General features: G+C 39.2%; 1 protein-coding gene across 8 annotated transcripts in view; it reads left to right on the top strand.

Annotated features, from left to right (window-relative positions):
• Positions 1-20,857, top strand: part of SCUBE1 (signal peptide, CUB domain and EGF like domain containing 1) — a 294,385-nt gene extending 273,528 nt beyond the window's left edge. For all 8 annotated transcript variants that reach the window (XM_006127715.5, XM_006127713.5, XM_014575791.4 and 5 more), the window contains 3 exons: positions 1,912-2,064; positions 3,952-4,031; positions 13,443-20,857. In XM_006127715.5, the coding sequence (XP_006127777.3) occupies positions 1,912-2,064; positions 3,952-4,031; positions 13,443-13,595 (386 nt within the window). In that variant the 3' untranslated portion in view covers positions 13,596-20,857. The remainder of the gene's footprint in view (positions 1-1,911; positions 2,065-3,951; positions 4,032-13,442) is intronic.

Genomic DNA, 20,857 nt, shown 5'->3' with positions numbered 1-20,857 from the left:
ACAGCCGTTCTTGCGCAAGAATCCGCAAAGCGTCCACACTGCCTGCCCGCTGTTGCACAAGGAAATTTACTGTATGGCATGGTAAGAGAGGACTTCTTGCACAAGAGCTACGCTCTTTTTTATCAGGTGTAAGCCCTCTTGCGCAGGAGCTCTTGCGCAAGAGGGCAGTGTGGACTCTCGGCAGGGATTTCTTGCACAAGAAAGCCCTATAGCTAAACTGGCCATCAGAGCTTTCTTGTGCAAGAGAGCATCCACACTGCCATGGATGCTCTTGCGCAAAAGCACAGCTCGCACATGGCAGTGTGGATGTTTTCTTGTGCAAGACTTCTTGCACAAGAACCCTTGCACAAGATGTTCTTGTGCAAAAAGCCACCAGTGTAGACATAGCCTAAGTTCAATAGGAGTCAGATCAGCCCCATAAAACCTAATTCTGCTTTTAAACTTACTCCGGTAAAATATTTTCCATTATTACCTGGGGATATGAATTCTTCAGGTTGCTTTTAAACTAAGTAAAAAGGCCTGTCTTTTAAACACTGGCTTCATCTTTGGGTTGCCATCTGCCATGTTATTTCTTAGGAGCTGAGGCACTGTCATTTCTTCCTCGTGTGTTTGTGGGATCCTTTCTAGTTTCCCCAAATTGTCAATTGTAATTTGATATTGCATTGCAGTATGGTGATATTTTGCTCTGAAATAATGGCCAATCTGCTGCCATCAAATTAACTTCCAACACTGGAAGTCTTATGAGCTTGTCTTTGAGTATAAGCTTTTTGGAGCAAAGAATGCCTCTTTCGAATATGTTTTGTCAGAGGGTTAAGCACAATGGGCACTATCTGCCTGGCATATAATTAATAGTAATTATATCTATTTGAAAATTTATGAAACAGCATTTTCTGACAAAAAAATCTGTTGTGTCAAAATCAAAACGTTCTGTAGGATCATGTCAATTTTGATAACATTTATGATAGAAAAGTTACTAAATGATTTATAATGGAAATGGGGTATTTTCATTTTGACATTTGTGTTTTGTTTTGATATTTCTGTTTCATTTTGGCTTTAATATTTAATACTTTATAAACATTGAATATTTAGATAAGTTTGCTTTGATGCTTCTGAAGTGAAATACTTTGAAATTTCCATTGCACAAAATATTTTAAAATTTCAATTTTTCATCCAGATTTAGAACAAAATCAATTTCAAAATGACAGATTTTCCCACAGGTTAGAGATTCCATTTCTTGATCATTTCTAATCATAGTAATTTGGTGTTGAATCCTGCTATCTGCCTATTATCCCCACCTTGGCTATGTCTAGACTACATCCCTCTGTTGGCAGAGGGTTATAAATGAAGCACTTCAAAAGTGCAAATGAAGCTTGGATTTAAATATCCTGCACTTCATTTGCATATTCACGTAATGGCACACTTTCGAAAAAGCGCTATTTCAAAAATAAAACCACAGTCTAGACGCAGTTCTTTCAAAAATGGGGTGCTTTTACAAAAGACCCTGTAAATCTCATTTTTTGAGGTTAACAGGATCTTTCGAAAAAGCCTTCCCTTTTCAAAAGAATTGCATCTAGACTGGTTTTATTTTTGAAATAGGGCTTTTTTCAAAAGATATTTAAATCCCGGCTTCATTTGCACATTCAAAGTGCTTCATTTACACCCCTTTGCTGACAGAGGGATGTAGTCAAGACACACCCCTTGGGACAGAAAGGGAAAGTTGCCTCTAGTCTTCTGGAGAGAAGCTTTCCCCTTATATGCAGAAAATGATGGCATGCCTTCTATCCAAAGAATATCACTTCCTTTAAAAGGAAAGCCTGAATGAATGAGTGGACTATTAGTGGACATCTCTACCTCCAGAGAAAGAAAAGGAAATGTAATGTTACAAAGATCTTTATTTATTTAATTTTCTAGCATCCCCTACATCAATTACCACATATGAAACATGTCAGACTTATGAGAGACCAATAGCATTTACCTCCAGATCGCGAAAGCTATGGATTCAGTTCAAATCAAATGAGGGAAACAGTGGTAAAGGATTTCAAGTCCCATATGTGACATACGATGGTAAGACTGGAGTCATTTTCTTTCTGTTTATTTCTGAATGTACAGAGCTGCATGTCTGAATCTATCCTATACTGATTGAAGGGGGGAAACGAGATGCATAAAGAATTTGATGCAACTCACTTTTGTTTTTTTCAATGAATTATTTCAGTGCTGATTCTCAATAGTTTTGGGTCTTCTTCCATGTTTTTCCCCTTTTTTATTTTTAGTGATTTATTACCTTTTCTTATTCCTTACTCCAACAAGATATATATAAAACACTTTGGCTGTGTCTACCCTGCACCCCTTTTCCGGAAAAGGGATGCAGATTAGACACATCAGAATAGCAAAATCCGCGGGGGATTTAAATATTCCCCGCGGCATTTGCATTTACATGGCTGCCACTTTTTTCCGGCTTGGGGATAAGCCCGAGAAAAGCGCCAGTCTAGACGTGATTCTCCGGAAAATAAGCCCTTTTCCGGAGGATCTCTTATTCCTACTTTCAAGGAATAAGAGATCCTCTGGAAAAGGGCTTATTTTCCGGAGAATCACGTCTAGACTGGCGCTTTTCTCCGGCTTATCCCCAGGCCAGAAAAAAGCGGCAGTCATGTAAATACAAATGCCGCGGGGGATATTTAAATTCCCCGCCGATTTTGCTATTCCGAAGTCTACATTAGCATCCCTTTTCCGGAAAGGGGTGCCAATGTGGACACAGCCTTTGAGTCTGAGCCTGCTACTATTAAAGCCAGTGAGACTCTTTGTTAATCATTGTTTATCATAATGAAGATGAGAATACTATTGATAATTGCTCTTTGGTTATAGAAAGTCCATTCATGAAGGCCTATTGGGGCCCAACAAAATATAATTAAAAATATGACTATGTTAAACAACAAAGCCAGCATAGACAATTCCTATGGAAACAGAAATCTCCAATAACTAATCAGCTCTCATTTGCAACATATAATAAAGAAAAACATCAGCAATCTTCATAAAACTAACCATCTTCACCTGGAAATATGTAAAAAATGCTTCTTGGGCATATCATAGAATCATAGAATACTAGGACTGGAAATATTCAAGGGGAAATTTCCTTTTAAAAGTATGGAGGAATTTCTTTATTAACACACCTCATTTCCCAAATACTAGTGGAATTTGCTGAATTGTTAGTCAATCTGGACTTAGGTTGGGGACAGGGGAGGTGATTTAAAGGTCAAGAGAGGAGATGGCCTAGATAAGCACAGGACTGACAGTCAGAAGACGTGGAGTCTATTCCTGGCTGTGCCACTGGCTTCCCAGATAACCTTGGCAAGTCACCTATTATCTCTGTGCCTCAGTTTCTTTATCTGTAAAAGGTGGATAATAAAACTTTCCTGCCTTATAATGGCTTTGTGAAGTGAAATTAACATTTATAAAGAAAACTGATAACATCAATCAGTATAGAACTTAAAGTATTAAGTTGATTATATAGTACTGGTATTGGAGACACTGTGGGTACAGCTACCCTACCGAGACGATCGAAGTTGCCACTGTCCATCTTCCAGCGTTTGAATGAGCGGGTCTAGTTAAGACAGCTAATTCGAACTGAGAGGGGCACTCTGGTCAATGCTGGTAATCCTGCTTCCATAAGAAATAAAGGAAGTCTGACGAAGAGCGTTCTCCCTTTGACTTCCTGCAGTGTGGACAGCACCAAAAGTCGAGTTAAGGTACTTCGACTTCAGCTACGCAAATAACGTAGCTAAAGTTGCGTATCTTAATTTGACCTTGTCCCGTACTGTAGACATATCCTGAATGAGTATAAAACTAAATTTGTTCTCAAATGCTTTCTAGCTAGTTAGCAGTTGACTGGATACTAATCTCTGTGATTACTTCATAAACTGTTGCTTACCAGTCCCTTTACTTCTTATTTTTCAGAGGATTATCAACAGCTGATAGAAGACATTGTTCGAGATGGACGATTATACGCATCAGAAAATCATCAAGAAATTCTAAAAGTATGTCCACTTTCTTTTAGCTAAGCAAGGCCAACTATTCAGTTTGACATGTATGTAGAATACATTAGCACTAAGATAAGAGGTAGGTAGTTTCACTGAGTCTGTTAGTCACCATGTTCGGGAATTAGAGCTATTGCTTCCACAGTTTCTGTATTTTTATTAAATCTAGCTGTGATCATTTAAGAATAAACTTCCACTCTGAGATTCACATAGTGGATCTCAGCACCACTATTTTTCTTTCTCGGCATGCATAGCCATGAAAAATATTCAGATTTATAATAGAGCTCTTGCCTCTAATTAACAGATGAGGAGGAGGCAATGTATAAAGACCTGTTAATGTCTATGTAATTCTTTGTACTTAAAATAAAAAAGAATGACACTGCCCATAGGAACAAAGAAATAGAATATTCTATAAACAGCTTCCCCTGCATTCACCTATTGTGGCTAGCACTAGTCAATCGATGCAGTCACCTTCTGAATACTCTGTATATAGCCTAAGGCTACATCTACACCGGCAGTTTCTTGCGCAGAAGAGTTCTTGTGCAAAAGCTCTTCCAGAAGAGAGCATCTACACTGGCATGTGCCTTTGTGCAAGAGATGTACTTCTGCGCAAGAGCATCCATGCCAGTGTAGACGCTCTTGCGCAAGAAAGCCATTTTAACCATAGGGCTTTCTTGCGCAAGAAATTCATGTTGCCTGTCTACACTGGCCTCTTGCGCAAGAACAGTTACGCAAGAGGGCTTATTCCTGAGCAGGAGCATCATAGTTCTTGCGCAAGAAGCACTGATTTTATACAGTAGAATATCAGTTTACTTGTGCAAGAACACACGACCAGTATAGACAGGCAGCAAGTTTTTGCTCAAGAGTGGCTGCTTTGGCGCAAGATCGCGCCAGTGTAGACACAGCCCAAGTGTTAATGTCACCAAGCTGCAGAATTCCAACCCAAATTTTAAAAGCCTGGGAGACTGTGAATGGTTAGTTCTGGTGTTGGATCCCATTATTTGGTTTAGGTCCATCCTAGGGACAGAAGTGCTACCCAGGGTTTAGAATTGATGGATACTAGCAGGGGTGTGCCCATACAAATGAACTGATGTTAGGTCACTATGATGGTGACTGTGCAAACACTTTCATTAGGCATTCCAGCAGGCCCAGTTTGTTTTCATGCTGTGAGTTAGGGGTGTATTCCCAGCTCATTTTCACATATGCATGGTAAGAACTAGCACAAATATAAATAAAAGTGTAACCTCAGGAGTACTGGTAGCAGCAGCCGGAGCATAACTTAGCCATGTCAAATGCAAACTCATCAGAACTCTGCGGTTTCATACTCAACATGTATCATAGAATCATAGAATAATAGGACTGGAAGGGACCTCAAGAGGTGATCGAGTCCAGCCCCCCGCCCTCAAGGCAGGACCACGCTCCATCTACACCATCCCTGACAGATGTCTATCTAACCTGTTCTTAAATATCTCCAGAGAGGGAGATTCCACCACCTCCCTTGGCAATTTATTCCAATATTTGACCACCCTGACAGTTAGGAATTTTTTCCTAATGTCCAATCTAAACCTCCCCTGCTGCACTTTAAGCCCATTACTCCTTGTCCTGTCCTCAGAAACCAAGAAGAACAAATTTTCTCCTTCCTCCTTGTGACACCCTTTTAGATATTTGAAAACCGCTATCATGTCCCCCCTTAATCTTCTTTTTTCCAAACTAAACAAGCCCAGTTCATGAAGCCTGGCTTCATAGGTCATGTTCTCTAAACCTTTAATCATTCTTGTTGCTCTTCTCTGTACCCTTTCCAATTTCTCCACATCTTTCTTGAAATGTGGCGCCCAGAACTGGACACAGTACTCCAGCTGAGGCCTAACTAGTGCAGAGTAGAGCGGCAGAATGACTTCACGAGTTTTGCTTACAACACACCTGTTGATACAACCTAAAATCATATTTGCTTTTTTTGCAACAGCATCCCACTGTTGACTCATATTCAACTTGTGGTCCACTATGACCCCTAGATCCCTTTCCGCCATGCTCCTTCCTAGACAGTCGCTTCCCATCTTGTATGTATGGAACTGATTGTTCCTTCCTAAGTGGAGCACTTTGCATTTCTCTTTATTAAACCTCATCCTGTTTACCTCTGACCATTTCTCTAACTTGCTAAGGTCATTTTGAATTATGTCCCTATCCTCCAAAAAAGTTGCAACCCCACCCAGTTTGGTATCAACTGCAAACTTAATAAGCGTACTCTCTATCCCAATATCTACATCATTGATGAAGATATTGAACAGTACGGGTCCCAAAACAGACCCTTGAGGAACTCCACTTGCTATCCCTTTCCAGCAGGATTTAGAACCGTTAACAACAACTCTCTGACTACGGTTATCCAGCCAATTATGCACCCACCTTATCATGGCCCTATCTAAGTTATATTTGCCTAGTTTATCAATAAGAATATCATGCGAGACCGTATCAAATGCCTTACTAAAGTCTAGGTATATGACATCCACCGCTTCTCCCTTATCCACAAGGCTCGTTATCCTATCACAGAAAGCTATCAGATTAGTTTGGCATGACTTGTTCTTCATAAACCCATGCTGGCTATTCCCTATCACTTTATTACCTTCCAAGTGTTTGCATATGATTTCCTTAATTACCTGCTCCATTATCTTCCCTGGGACAGACGTTAGTCTGTAGTTTCCTGGGTTGTTCTTATTCCCCTTTTTATAGATGGGCACAATATTTGCCCTTTTCCAGTCTTCTGGAATCTCCCCTGTCTGCCATGATTTTTCAAAGATCATAGCTAAAGGCTCAGATACCTCCTCTATCAGCTCCTTGAGTATCCTGGGATGCATTTCATCAGGACCTGGTGACTTGCTGACATCTAACTTTCCTAAGTGATTTTTAACTTGTTCTTTGTGTATCCTATCTTCTAAACTTACCCTCTCTCTGCTTGTATTCACTACGTTAGGCACACCTCCAGACTTCTCGGTGAAGACCGAAACAAAGAAGTCATTGAGCATCTCCGCCATTTCTAAGTTTCCTGTTACTGCTTCTCCCTCCTCACTAAGCAGTGGGCCTACCCTGTCCTTGGTCTTCCTCTTGCTTTTAATGTATTTATAAAAGGTCTTCTTGTTTCCCTTTATGCCTGTAGCTAGTTTGATCTCATTTTGTGCCTTTGCCTTTCTAATCTTGCCCCTGCATTCCCGTGTTGCTTGCCTATATTCATCCTTTGTTAGTTGTCCTAGTTTCCATTTTTTATATGACTCCTTTTTTATTTTGAGATCATGCAAGATCTCCTTGTTAAGCCAAGCTGGTCTTTTGCCATATTTTCTATCTTTCCTACACAGCGGAATTGTTTGCTTTTGGGCCCTTAACAACGTCCCTTTGAAATACTTCCAACTCTCCTCCATGGGGCTCAGGCAGGTTATACTGGGCACTGCTAAGCCATGCTTTGGCTTTACTATTTATAGTCAATACTAACTCACAACCAGCTAGTAAAGGTATGCCAATGCAAGATGGGAATTACATGCCTAGATTCTAGTATGGATACAGCCCCAGTGTGAACTAGGTATGTTTAGAAGACTGGGCAGACTCAGAATGAGCTGAGTGCTCATGCATGTAGTAAATGTGCTAAACCTTCTCTCTAGCTAGCCTGACTCCTGCATGTTTTACTGAAGATTGCAATATGGATCTCTGGCTGATACAGAGACACTGAATTATAAAACAGGATGATGAGGTACAGACACTATATACAGCCACTACCAGAGCAGGGTTAACATTGTCTCCTCAGTAGGGAAAACTCATAGCTTGTATACACTGAAGATCTGGTTTTCAAAGTGCTCAGTATCTGCAGTTCTAGTTGGAGACCATGGCAACTGAGAAGGCTCAGCAGCTTTGGAAATCAGGTCTTCATATGAGGATTGACATGGTCATAGGCATCAGGGGAGTGAAGCAGGGTCCAGTTGGAATGGTTTACTTCATCTTCCAGGGAACAATGAGGTGTATGCTCTGATGGTCTGATCTGGCTAAAATTAAGGTCCAGGCTCTCCCTAAGAGAAGCTGAAAATTCTACGTTATTTCTATCACATACTGTTTTGGTTGGACAATGTCATTCGTTCTGCTTCAGAAAGAATCTTGGACTGAAGGGAAGTCCTTCCGCAAATACTGCCTCCTCCTCCCCCATGCAATAATCCTCCCTTTGGAATTAATTCAGAAACTAACTGTGGAAAGCCATTTGCCACTGTATTACAAGTGAGCAGTGAAAAGCCAAGCTTCACTAGCTATTTTTTAACCCCATCAGATTGATCCCTCTCTTGTCTGAGCATCAGCTGGCATGTCACATGTAGCTTGAAATCAATGAGATACACTTAGGCAACACTTGTAGGGCTTACCATGCCCATAAAGTACATTGGATTAAATTGGCTACATGCTGCTAATTTAGCACCTATTTAAGGCTCCAGTTCAGCAAAGAATTTAAGCATATGACTAACTTTAAGCAGAAGTAGCCTCATTGACTTTAATGGGACTATTTAAAGTTGAACATGTACTTATGGACATTACTGACGCAGGACCCAAATGAGGTTCTCAGTTACATACTTGTATATCAGTAAAAGACTTAATCTGTCATGGAAAGACATTGTTTGAACAGCACTCTTCCACATTAATCTGGCACTAAATGAGTCAGTGAGCTAGATTAATGTACATGTAAAAAAACCATTATTTATGCAAACAATTTGTCTTGTCTCAACAAGATTCACCCACATCACACACGTCTAAGAAAATGAATTTGGTTTTTTTTTTTTTTGTTTTAATAAATGAGGAAAGGTTGGAAGCCACAGCAAACAAAGCAACACAAAAGACAAAACTCAGTGTTTCTGCTTTAAAATCCAAAACCTATAGGAGTAAATGCATTGCCTAGAGAGACAGGAAATGCCAAAGAACAGGAAGATAATGCAAAAGTCAAGCCATTGTTACAGATGTGGTGAAAACCCGTCATACGAATATGCTCATGTGCTTTAAGTTGAGAAGTCCCATTAAAGTCAATGAGACTACTCCTGCTTAAAGTTAGTCACATTCACTGCTGTAAATTGGTGCTGGTGTTGTTTGCATAGCTGTTTTGCCTGTTCATGTTCAGATGTCTGAATTTGGATTTTTTTTGGAAGGGGAGCTCTGCAAAATTACCCACAGGTGTTGATTCCCTGGCTACATTCCCAGGCCTCTTCCACTGTCACTCTTCCAAAATGTTCCTCTCTGCATGATAATGGAAGAAATTAGAGTAGTGGCTTGGGAAACAAGCTGTGTTTAATGTCAGCAGTGTGGGTACAGTAGTTTATTATGATGTATCTATCTAAAGTGACCTTTGTGCTTAGAGCTGTAAATAGCAAGCTATTCCACTGAATAGGGAAGATAGAAAATATGGCAAAAGACCACCTTGGATCAACCAGGAGATCTTGCATGATCTAAAAATAAAAAAGGAGCCATATAAAAAATGGAAACTAGGACAAATTACGAAGGATGAATATAGGCAAACAATACAGGAATGCAGGGGCAAGATTGAAAGGCAAAGGCACAAAATGAGCTTAAACTAGCTACAGGCATAAAGGGAAACAAGAAGCCATTCTATAACTATATTAGAAGCAAGAAGACGACCAAGGACAGGGGAGGCCCATTGATCAGTGAGGAGGGGGAAACAGTAACAGGAAACTTGGAAATGGCAGAGATGCTTATTGACTTCTTTGTTTCGGTCTTCACTGAGAAGTCTAATGAAGGAATGCTAGTGGGAAAGGGGTAGGTTTAGAAGATTAAAATAAAAGAGCAAGTTAAAAATCACTTAGAAAAGTTAGATATCTGCAAGTCACCAGGGCCTGATGAAATGTATCCTAGAATACTTAAGGAGCTGATAGAGGAGGTATCAGAGCCTTTAGCTATCATCTTTGGGAAAACAGGAGAGATTCCAGAAGATTGAAAAAGGGGAAATATAGTGCCCATCTCAAAAAGGGAAATAAAAACAACCCAGGAAACTTGTAATACAGTGGCAAATGGCTTTCCACAGTTAGTTTCTGAATTAATTCCAAAGGGAGGATTATTGCATGGGGGAGGAGGAGGCAGTATTTGCGGAAGGACTTCCCTTCAGTCCAAGATTCTTTCTGAAGCAGAACGAATGACATTGTCCAACCAAAACAGTATGTGATAGAAATAACGTAGAATTTTCAGCTTCTCTTAGGGAGAGCCTGGACCTTAATTTTAGCCAGATCAGACCATCAGAGCATACACCTCATTGTTCCCTGGAAGATGAAGTAAACCATTCCAACTGGACCCTGCTTCACTCCCCTGATGCCTATGACCATGTCAATCCTCATATGAAGACCTGTCAATTTAACTTCTGTGCCAGGAAAGATAATGGAACAAGTAACTAAGGAAATCATCTGCAAACACTTGGAAGATAATAAGGTGATAGGTAACAGCCAGCATGGATTTGTAAAGAACAAATCCTGTCAAACCCATCTGATAGCTTTCTTTGATAAAATAACGAGTCTTGTGGATAAGGGAGAAGCGGTGGACGTGGTATACCTAGACTTTAGTAAGGCATTTGATATGGTCTTGCATGATATTCTTATCAATAAATTAGTCAAATACAACTTAGATGGGGCTACTATAAGGTGGGTGCATAACTAGCTGGATAACTGTTCCCAAAGAGTAGTTATTAATGAATCACAATTCTGCTGGAAAAGAGTAACAAGTGGGGTTCTGCAGGGGTCTGTTTTGGCACCGGTTCTGTTCAATATCTTCATCAACAATTTAGATATTGGCGTACAGAGTACACTTATTAAGTTTGCAGATGATACCAAACTTTGAGGGGTTGCAACTGCTTTGGAGGATAGGATCATAATTCAAAATGATCTGGACAGACTGGAGAAGTGGTCTGAGGTAAACAGGATGAAGTTTAATAAGGACAAATGCAAAGTGCTCCACTTAGGAAGGAACATACAGAATGGGAAGCAACTGTCTAAGAAGGAGTACGGCAGAAAGGCATCTAGGGGTTATAGTGGACTCACAATATGAGTCAGTGTGATGCTTTTGCAAAAAAAAAAAAACATGATTCTGGAATGCATTAGCAGGTGTGTTGTGAGCAAAACACGAGAAGTCATTCTTCCACACTACTCTGTGCTGGCTAGGCCTCAGTTGGAATATTGTGTCCAGTTCTGGGTGCCACATTTCAAGAAAGATGTGGAGAAATTGGAGAAGGTCCAGAGAAGAGCAACAGGAATGATTAAAGGTCTAGAGAACATGACCTATGAAGGAAGACTGAAAGAATTGGGCTTGTTTAGTTGGAAAGGAGAAGACAGAGGGGACATGATTGTGGTTTTCAGATATTTAAAAGGGTGTCACAAGGAGGAGGGAGAAAAATTGTTCTCCTTGGCCTCAAAGGATAGGACAAGAAGCAATGGGCTTAAACTGCTGCAAGGGAGGTTTAGGTTGGACAATAGGAAAAAGTTCCTAACTGTCAGGGTGGTCAAACACTGGAATAAATTGCCCAGGGAGGTTGTGGAATCTCCATCTCTGGAGATATTTAAGAGTAGGTTAGATAAATGTCTATCGGGGATGGTCTAGACCCGTGGTCCCCAACCTGATGCCCGTGGGCGCCATGGCGCCCGCCGGGCCCTTTACGTGCGCCCGCGAAGCAATCTGGGCTGGCCCCGCCCCCGGGCGTGCGACAGGTGCCAGCCCCGGGTGCATGGCCGGCCCCAGCCGCGCCGCGCGTGTCAGTGCCAACCCTGATCCCCGCCCCTGGGGGCGCTGTGCATGCCCTTGCCAGCCCCGGCCCCGCGGCCCCTGGGCAGCGCCTGCCTGGGATTGCAGCACATGCCGGTGCCGATCTCGGGCGTGCGGCGCATGCTTAGCCCCACCCCCAGTCACGTGGCCTGTGAGCGGCCCCGCCCCTGTACGCGCAGCGCATGAGCGGCCCCGCCCCCAGGCACCCGGCAGCCCCAAAACATTAGGGACCACTGGTCTAGACAGTGCTGGGTCCTGCTATGAGGGCAGGGGACTGGACTCGATGACTTCTTGAGGTCCCTTCCAGTCCTAGGATTCTAGGATTCTATGACTAGTCAGAGGTACTGTGCTCAGCTGACATTATCCTGGACCCAAACCATCTATATGACAAAGGCACTTAGCCAGCTTAAAATCTAGTCAATTTTTAAAAAGTGAGGCAAAGGAGTTTCATGTCCTACTCCTGCCCTTGAGTCCTCCAGACAAATTCTGTGATTTTCCACAATCCAATTTTAATATTTGAGTACAAGTTGCATCCTCCCCTTACTGGAGGTCCCTGGTCCAGCAACATCTGTTTTCCAGCATGGACCACAGATGTTCCTGGACCACAGAGCCCAGGAAGAGAGAGGTCTGATGGCAGGACAAGAGCATCATAAGGGGCACCAGTGACTCAGCAGGGAGCCCAGAGTGAGGGAGGAGGGAGGAGGACAGATGGCATGGTGGGGAGTTCTGGCCCCAGTGGAGCCCCCTGGCTTCAGTGGCCAGGGACCTCTAGCCTGGCCATGGCCATGGATCTCCGGCCCTGGCCAGGGAGGTCTGACCCCAGCAGCAGCCAGGAAGCTCTGGACCCATCCCCAGCTGTGGAGCTCCGGCCAAGTTCTGGCTCCAGTCGACAGGGAACTCCAGCCCCAGCAGCAGCCAGGTTGCTCTGGCCTAGGCTGCAGAGCTTCATCCCCATCCCTCCGCCCCAGCCACAGAGCTCTGACCCCAGCGGTGCAGCCAGGCACTGTGGAGCTCTGCCCGGCTGCACAACTCCGGCCATGGCGCTCTGGTCCCAGCAGTATCAGGGCTGGGGAGAGCCCAGGAAGGCTGAGGCAGCAGCAGGGGAAGAAGGTAGGAGCCTTAGCCAGGTGGCAGCAGAGCCATGAGGGGAGGGACCTTCCCTGGTCCAGCAAATTCCCTGGACTGGTCCCAAAGGTGCCAGACCAGTGAGGTCCAACCTGTACATACTTTTCAGTCCCATGTTGCCATGTGACAGTCCCAAACAAATAAAAGGGGGAAAAAACTGACTGGCTATTTGGGTAAATCCTAGGGATGGCAAAGCTACACAACAAAAGGACTGAAAACACTGGGTGAAATCCTGGCTCCGTTTTGGTCTTTGGGAAATTTGCCACTGATTTCAATGAGGCCAAAAGTTCACCCTTTCCCCCCCAAATATCACCAATTACACATGTTAAAATGGAGGAGTTAGTATACTGCCTATAGTATAATATGCAAAACACAACGTGGACTAGAGTATGCTTAACCTGCTTTGCCTAATGGCAGCTTTTGTCAAAGAAAAGCATAATGAATATTTATTTTAAAAGTTGTACAGCAACTAATACAATCAAAGTAAGTGCTTGATGTACACTTTGTGTCTCGTAGGACAAGAAATTGATCAAAGCCCTATTTGACGTTCTGGCACATCCTCAAAACTATTTCAAGTACACAGCACAAGAGTCGAAGGAGATGTTCCCAAGATCATTTATAAAGCTACTGCGATCAAAAGTTTCCAGATTTCTACGACCATACAAATAGTTTCCTAGTAATATTCAATTTGGGGTTATTTTGCATTCTTGTCACATATTGTATTTTCCTCCACAGTAGAACATTTGCTCATTGGAAGGCTATTTTTTGCAGTCTTTACTTTCAATTATATATTGAAGAATAACTATAATGTTTTATAATTGTTAAAAGGCAATATGCTGAATGGGCTTTTTTAACTTCAAAGAAGAATACTTGTGGATCCTTGAGTGCATCCAATTGAAGATCCAGATTTGTGTCTGCACTAGTATGTCTTCATGTTTCATTGAAAATGTTCATTTTAGAAAATATATTTTCTAGCAAAAATAGTTTTCTTCTAAGCAAAGAAGAAACCTGTTCAACCTGTTAAAGAAACTACCTGCAACTAAGTTTTGTGATAGAAAAGAGTATGTAGCATAAATACTATTTGGATTTTGAATTGCACTTGAACTTTATATTTGACATTTTAGGTAAAAAAAACAAAAAAATCTAAATTTTCTTATTTCCCATTTGTGGTTTTGTGAAGACTTTGTTCTAGTATAAACCAAAAAAAAAAAAAAAGAAATGGATGTATAATTTTGTTTTATGGATTATACATGATTGAATCCCATGCCCTACCTGTTTTATCTGCCCTATTATAGCCTTCTTCAAAGGTCTACCACTACCTGTCCTGCTGTAGATACAGTCATGGATTTTGGATGCCATTTGGTCTCTTTGAAGACTATCACAATAGGGTGGATGAGAAACAAAGAACAAAAAGTAGTAGTCCGTTTTTCTTTTCCTTATTAGAGCATCTAATTAAGTACAATATATAAATATATAAATATATACTTCTATTTGTGGGTACATTAGTAATATTATCTTTAGTTACTGTAAATACTACTCATTCTTAAACCTCTACTCCCACACACAGTATTTACTTGCATCTATTTGTGACTTCACTTAGATGATTAAATAACTTCTCCATGTGCTTGTAAATTCTGTTTATCTCAAAATGAAGTCTCTTTAAATTTTATGATACAAGGAAAGATTAGCTTTCACTTAACAGTCTTCAAGCTTAATTTATGACAGATATTAGTTAATGTAGAATTCATTATTTTGCTCATTAGTTTACAGTGTCTCATTCAGCAGGTGGGTCCTATTCTTGCTCCTTATTCAGGTACTCCTTACATCCTAGTCAATGGGAATTACTCCTGATAAAAGAGCACTGAATAGGAGGATCACAGGATAAATTAACTTTTACATTAGATTTCCCATCTCTAAATCATTATATAAATATACCTCTTGTAAAAGCCATATTTCTAAAGGGGAAAACAGAAATTATTTTTTTTGCAATCCATTTATAATATTTTTTAATTAATTAAATATACATTAGTAGTCTGATTCTGCATTCCTTGCACTCCCAAAACTCCCATTTACTTTAGTATCAGATTTCTACTCAAAATACCCAAATCAGACTAGGGGCCCATCTTGTCTCTGGCAGCAACAAGTACCAGATGCATATGAAGAAGGTACAAGAATCCTGTAATCCCATCAGTTCACTGATATAATGGGATTTCAGTGAGAGATTGTATATTTTTGTTAGCACCACAGACACTTCATTTTTCAGTTCTTCGAAATCTTGGATGTGTACCACCTGGAGCCTCATGATTTGTTTAATTTACTGGGGAGGTTCACCACCTTCCCCTTGGTTCCTCATCTTTATTACCTAAAGAGATAGGTATCCCTATCCACCATCCCTTGTGATGAAGACTCAGGCAGATAAATCATGGTGAGTCTTTGCTTCTCCTCTGCTCCCTTATCTTCCTGATAATCCAACACACTTATGAATGCTCTCAAAAACTTTGTGCTTCTGATATATACTTTAAAGCTGTTTTATGCTAATTTATATGCACATTTTTATGTCTGGCTAATCACTCTTGAAACTCCCATTTTGCTTTCCTAATTTCCAATTTAAATTTTACTGGCAATAGTTTCTGTTCCTTTCTCCGGGTTACAGCTGAGCTTGATTTCCATTTCCTGAAAGGTACCCAGTTGGTTGGAAAATCTTTTTTAATCTGGCCATTTAGCCATTTGAGGGATGGGGGAGATGCCTTCTTTCCTATTGGTTCTGCTTTAGTGTGCTAAAATTGTCCCCTCACTAATTTTAAGTTCATTTTTTTATTAAAGAGCCTTTTGAGTTGCTTCCTTTTTTTAAAGGAAGGTCCTTCTTTGCAATTGAATGTTACCAAACATGCTAGCTTTCAGTAAGATCCCTTCTTCAAGAATGTTGAACCTATTTTTTTTTTAAATGATCGCTTGCCTAGAAGGAGTCCAAGGGTGGTTGTTACAAGGGATGAACAATCAGTGCTTAGCCTAAAGCATCTGTAGAATGGAAAAACATGTAATGTGTTTTTTAGTAAAAACACTTATAATTACACAATAGACTGCAGTGGATAATAGAAGAATCTATATATAGATGATAAATATGCATGTATAAATATGAAAGCTCAAATACGACAAAGAAACATAGTACTTCAGAGTGATGTGAACATTGCAAAAGTGTCCCAGGTGTTATCCAAAATGGTTGAATTGGTCACGACAGCAAGCCAATTTAAAACTACTGAAAAACTGAAATTCTCAAAAGACGACACACAATTTAAAGAAATAACATAATGATTACCTGGCAGTTGGACATTGTTCTCTGAACTTTCAAACTGCATTTGTCAGTCAAAGGAAGTAAGTCTGGGTCTAATGCTGCAAGCAAAAAAAAAAAACAGCTTGGACATTACAAGTATGTAGCTGATATACTGAATGTTTCTTGTAGAGTATATATAGAAAATCATACATTTCCCCTTAGAAATGTGAAGACAGATGTGCAAATTTCTAATGAAAAACAGTTAGCATCAAGTGGTAGTTTCTTGTAGCTAATGGTTTTCATAAACACTTAATATTTCACTTATATAAGTAAAAATTTCTATTAAAAATCCCCTTCCAAAAGTATTATATGAACTTCAGAGCTGTGTAAGTGCTTTTAAAAAACAGGTTGGTGAGTTATACTGGCAGAAACTGTTATTCACCAAATAGAATATGGTGCCATATTAATTTCAGTTAAGCTTCTGGTTTGTAGATGTTAGTGTTTCCATTGATAGTGTCACAGAACGATATGACAATTTGTCAGAACATATCTCCATTCAGTAATAGCAGCAAAGCAAGAAATTTCTTGTTTTGCAGGTGGAGATAAGCTATCAAACTTCTGAGACTCAAAGCACATGGGACAAATTGGGGCATTAATTATGCGTCCCTCTTTGTGAGAGAGGCACTTTCATGATACCAAAAATAAAGATATTCCAAATTGCAAGTTGAATATGTACAAAAAAAGGTAGGTCTTTAACCTAAATTGACAATATTGCATCTAAATCTAGTACAACAAAATAATTTTCTATTTATGGCTTCACGTTACTACAGGGTAATTGAAAAGGTATTACTTTGTGATGACCTAATTCCATATCCATAAATTAGCTCTTTCAATTTGAAAATGTTCCTATGTTTGAAAACTAAACACCAGTAGCACTTATTTTTTGAAATCTCTCCTCCTATCCTATATCCTGCACTTACTGTTTTGAGACATGGTAGTGAATCATCCCTAAATGTTCTTCATCTCCTACAAAAATGACAGACAGAGCATACTTTCTGTGATCTTGTAGACTGCACTAATTAGAAGTTGCTGGATATAATGATTGTGGCATTATTATTTTCTGATGGGTAATAACTGCTATGGTGTAGGCATGTGGGTTTAATTTGAATACAACCAGAAGCAGGGCACTAAATTCAATGAGGCAGATCATCAGCTGAGCATTGCATTCAGTGGAGTTATGACAATTTACACCAGCTGATGTAAATTGCCAACTCAGTAAGACTGCCATGTTCAATGTTTGATCTGTTCCTTCATCCTACCATCAATCTCTACTTTCCTCCATCATACATACACAAGTTGCTTGTATGCAAACAACCTCTCTCTCTATAACACTTTTTGTTTTTCAATTTTTTTTGTTTAGTTTTGCCCCAGAGAGTAAAGTCAAATATACTCTGTAGTATAATTATTGGGGATGTGCCCAAACCACAAGAACACCATCAAATTTTGAGAAAGCTTCGAATTTGAAGCTGATGCTGTAATTTGCCATTCGTTCCAAATCCTCTAAGTCTGAAGAAAAGTCCTGTATTTGAACTTCCAAAACTTTAGAAATTTTGATTCCAGAACTGGACATTATGCCTGTTGTATATGTCCAGTAATTATGTATTGATAGGAATGATTGTGCTATCAGAAGATGATGTACTTTTATTTATTAACTCTGTCATACATCCTCTCTAGGCATGGAAAAACATGACATACAAAGTCTCTTCTCCATGAGCAGGCAGGATGTACATCTGACAGACTGTACTTCCAAAAGGCTGTTAGTGAGTCCTTAACTACTGATGTGGATTGGCAGAAAAAATTGAGGAGCTTTATATGAAAAGCATCCTGTTTCTACACTGAATCTTAGTGAGAGAGCCATATGCTGCAATCATGAAATTCTTTGGTAATTTAGTCCATTTATACCAGCTGCCACAGTGAATGTTATTTTTCCCTCATCGGTGAGACAATTACTGGAAAATATGTATATCTGTGAAAGATTCCAAACCTTGGACTTTAAACAGGATCAAGACCATTTCTATGAGCTACAAATCAATATTCTACAAATCATGCATTTAATTTAGACTGACACAATACTGAAGAAAGGAACTGTGAAAAGGCACTGGTCTTCTCTCTTACTAATTTTACACCAGGGTAACATCACTGATTTAGTGAATTTACTTCTGTTTTACACTGGCTTAAATGAGAAGAGAATTGAGCCCAGAATATTCAGAGTGTCTACAGTCTGATTTATTAGATGACCTTTAATGAGCATGGTTAATTTTTCAGTCCTATGTCATGCAAGTAGAACTAAAAAGAAGTAATATTAATGCCATGTGAGCAAATTATCCAAAATTAAACGTCCAAACTAAAAAGGTTCCCTTGTTTATTTACCCAAGATATTTAATTTATTGTTTCAGTCATTTTTATAAATAATCCAGGACTCACTACCATGAAAATAATCTTTTAAGAGTGAAAGCAACATTGTGGTTCATAGTCTACCCGAACTGCTAAAATAACTGGTCTTTGACTTTGCTGTTGTCTGGATTCTGACTAACTTTTAATGATCTTTTTTTTTTTTTTTAAATCTGGGATGAAATCCTGACCCCTTTGAATTCAATGGCAAAGATCCCATTGATTTCAATGGAGCTAAAAAGCCAGACCTGAAGATATAATTACACATATTAGTGTAATGGTTTCTTCTAACTGCTGTTTTTTTCAGTTTAAACTATCATTTGATGGGAATGTCATTAACTGCGAAAATTCTATAAAATCTCAGTACATTGAGACTTTTTATACTTAGTTTTCTAGGATAAGAGAATGTTGTAAGCACTTGGAAAAAAAAGGAAAAACTTTTGTCTTCCACTAGAATAATTTTTGGAAGAAGGGAAATTACTGTAAAATAATATGACTTTATTCCTCAATTTTGGGTTGAGATGCAAAAAAAAAAAAACCTCCTCTCTTGGTCTCTATTTTTTGTCATCACATTTTCCATTTGAATGAAATGTACAGGAAGATTAACTCTTTAAGGCAAAGAATTGTTATCTAAGTATCTGAATATATACAATTCCAGTTTACTATTTCATTTATTTATTCTGTTTCTACAATTAGATATTAATCTATAAAATTAATGTGTAATATACAACAATAAAAATGTACAGTGGTACCCTTAGCTGTAATAATTTAAACAATCTGTATTCAGAAAGTTGAGATAACAAGTTTAAATACATAGAAACCATTGCAAGTAGGTTTCAACTGAACTTTTGCTTATGTATAGCACTGATTTTACTTTTAAAGACAATAACTATAAGTAGCACTGTATGATATTTTAGGAATATTCAATGCATTGTATTTTAAATTAGTGTAGTAAAGGAGTAATTTTAATTTAACACTTTAACAGTTTTTTAATCAGTGACTGTAGCTTCATACTTCCACAAAATACACAGAAGTGTGTACTCCAAGAAAGACAGTTGAATTTCTCATTGCAAAATAAACTTCCATATTTAGGAAAACAACAAACAGCTATGCTCAACAAAATTTTATTTTAATAAAAAACGTATTGTTCTTTTGGGTTTTTTCATTATTTTGCATTGTAAACCCTTTTTTTTAAATGTATTTTGTAAATATTTTTGTGCATTTTATATCTTGGGAATACTGCTAGTTTGCATTGCTAGTGGTGATTACTGAAATGTGATGATTAAAATGTTACATTAGGGCCTGGGTAGCATTTAGTCAGTTGCAAGATTCATTTCTACAGGTAATTAGTCTGTTATTCCAGCAGTCTCCCAGGGATTATAACGAATGCTCTCTAGGACAATGCAGCCTGCTAGTTGTGGTAGCAGAGATCATCAATTACCATTCTAAAGTGCTTACTATTTTCTTAACATAAAGGAAATGTATGTTAAAGTTAACATTAGCTCCTATTATCTTATTGGGATACAGAGGAAAATAAAATCCAGAAACAAAAAGGGGATTCAAAACATTATGCCCAATATAGTACAGAGATCAGGAAAAGTAGTAGTTTGACTTGGTTGCCATGGAAATGGTAAAACTACACATTGATCCTGATCTTGGAGTCTGTAACCAGGCAAAACTGCCACTAAGGTAAGTGAGAGTTTTGCCTGATTAAAGTCAACTATATCTTTTATATGTTAAACGGGAACTTCTGTTAGGCTAGATCTTGGGAAGGGGAGAGGAATGATTGGTAAAGATACTGGTTTATGTACCGTTTTGCTGTTTATAGATCACTGGGCATGTGAAATTATTTGAACTAAACCCTTGTAGATGCTGCTGGTGAGGCGAAGGTTTATTACCTATGTAAATTATGTACAAACAGCTATTTCCATATGAATTGTACCATGTTAGTTAGAGCAAAGATAGTGAATAAATGTACAAAGTTTGATACTTAGAAATAAAATACAGTGGTCTGAGCTTTGCCAACATTTTAACAAAACTGCCAGATTTAGTAGTAGAAAACGATGATGTAAATGTATCTTATCTGACGCTACATTACCCTTTGCCTCTGTATACCAGTAGCTTTGTTTACCAGGTCAAAGCTCAAAATGAAGCATGTAATAAAACTTTTGCTAGACTCACTTTCATAATAAACACAAAATGGAATACA

This window comes from Pelodiscus sinensis, chromosome 1 (assembly GCF_052426305.1).
Source record: "Pelodiscus sinensis isolate ZL-2025 chromosome 1, ASM5242630v1, whole genome shotgun sequence".
Classification (NCBI taxonomy): domain Eukaryota; kingdom Metazoa; phylum Chordata; order Testudines; family Trionychidae; genus Pelodiscus; species Pelodiscus sinensis.
This window is presented reverse-complemented; position numbering and strand designations above follow the sequence as displayed.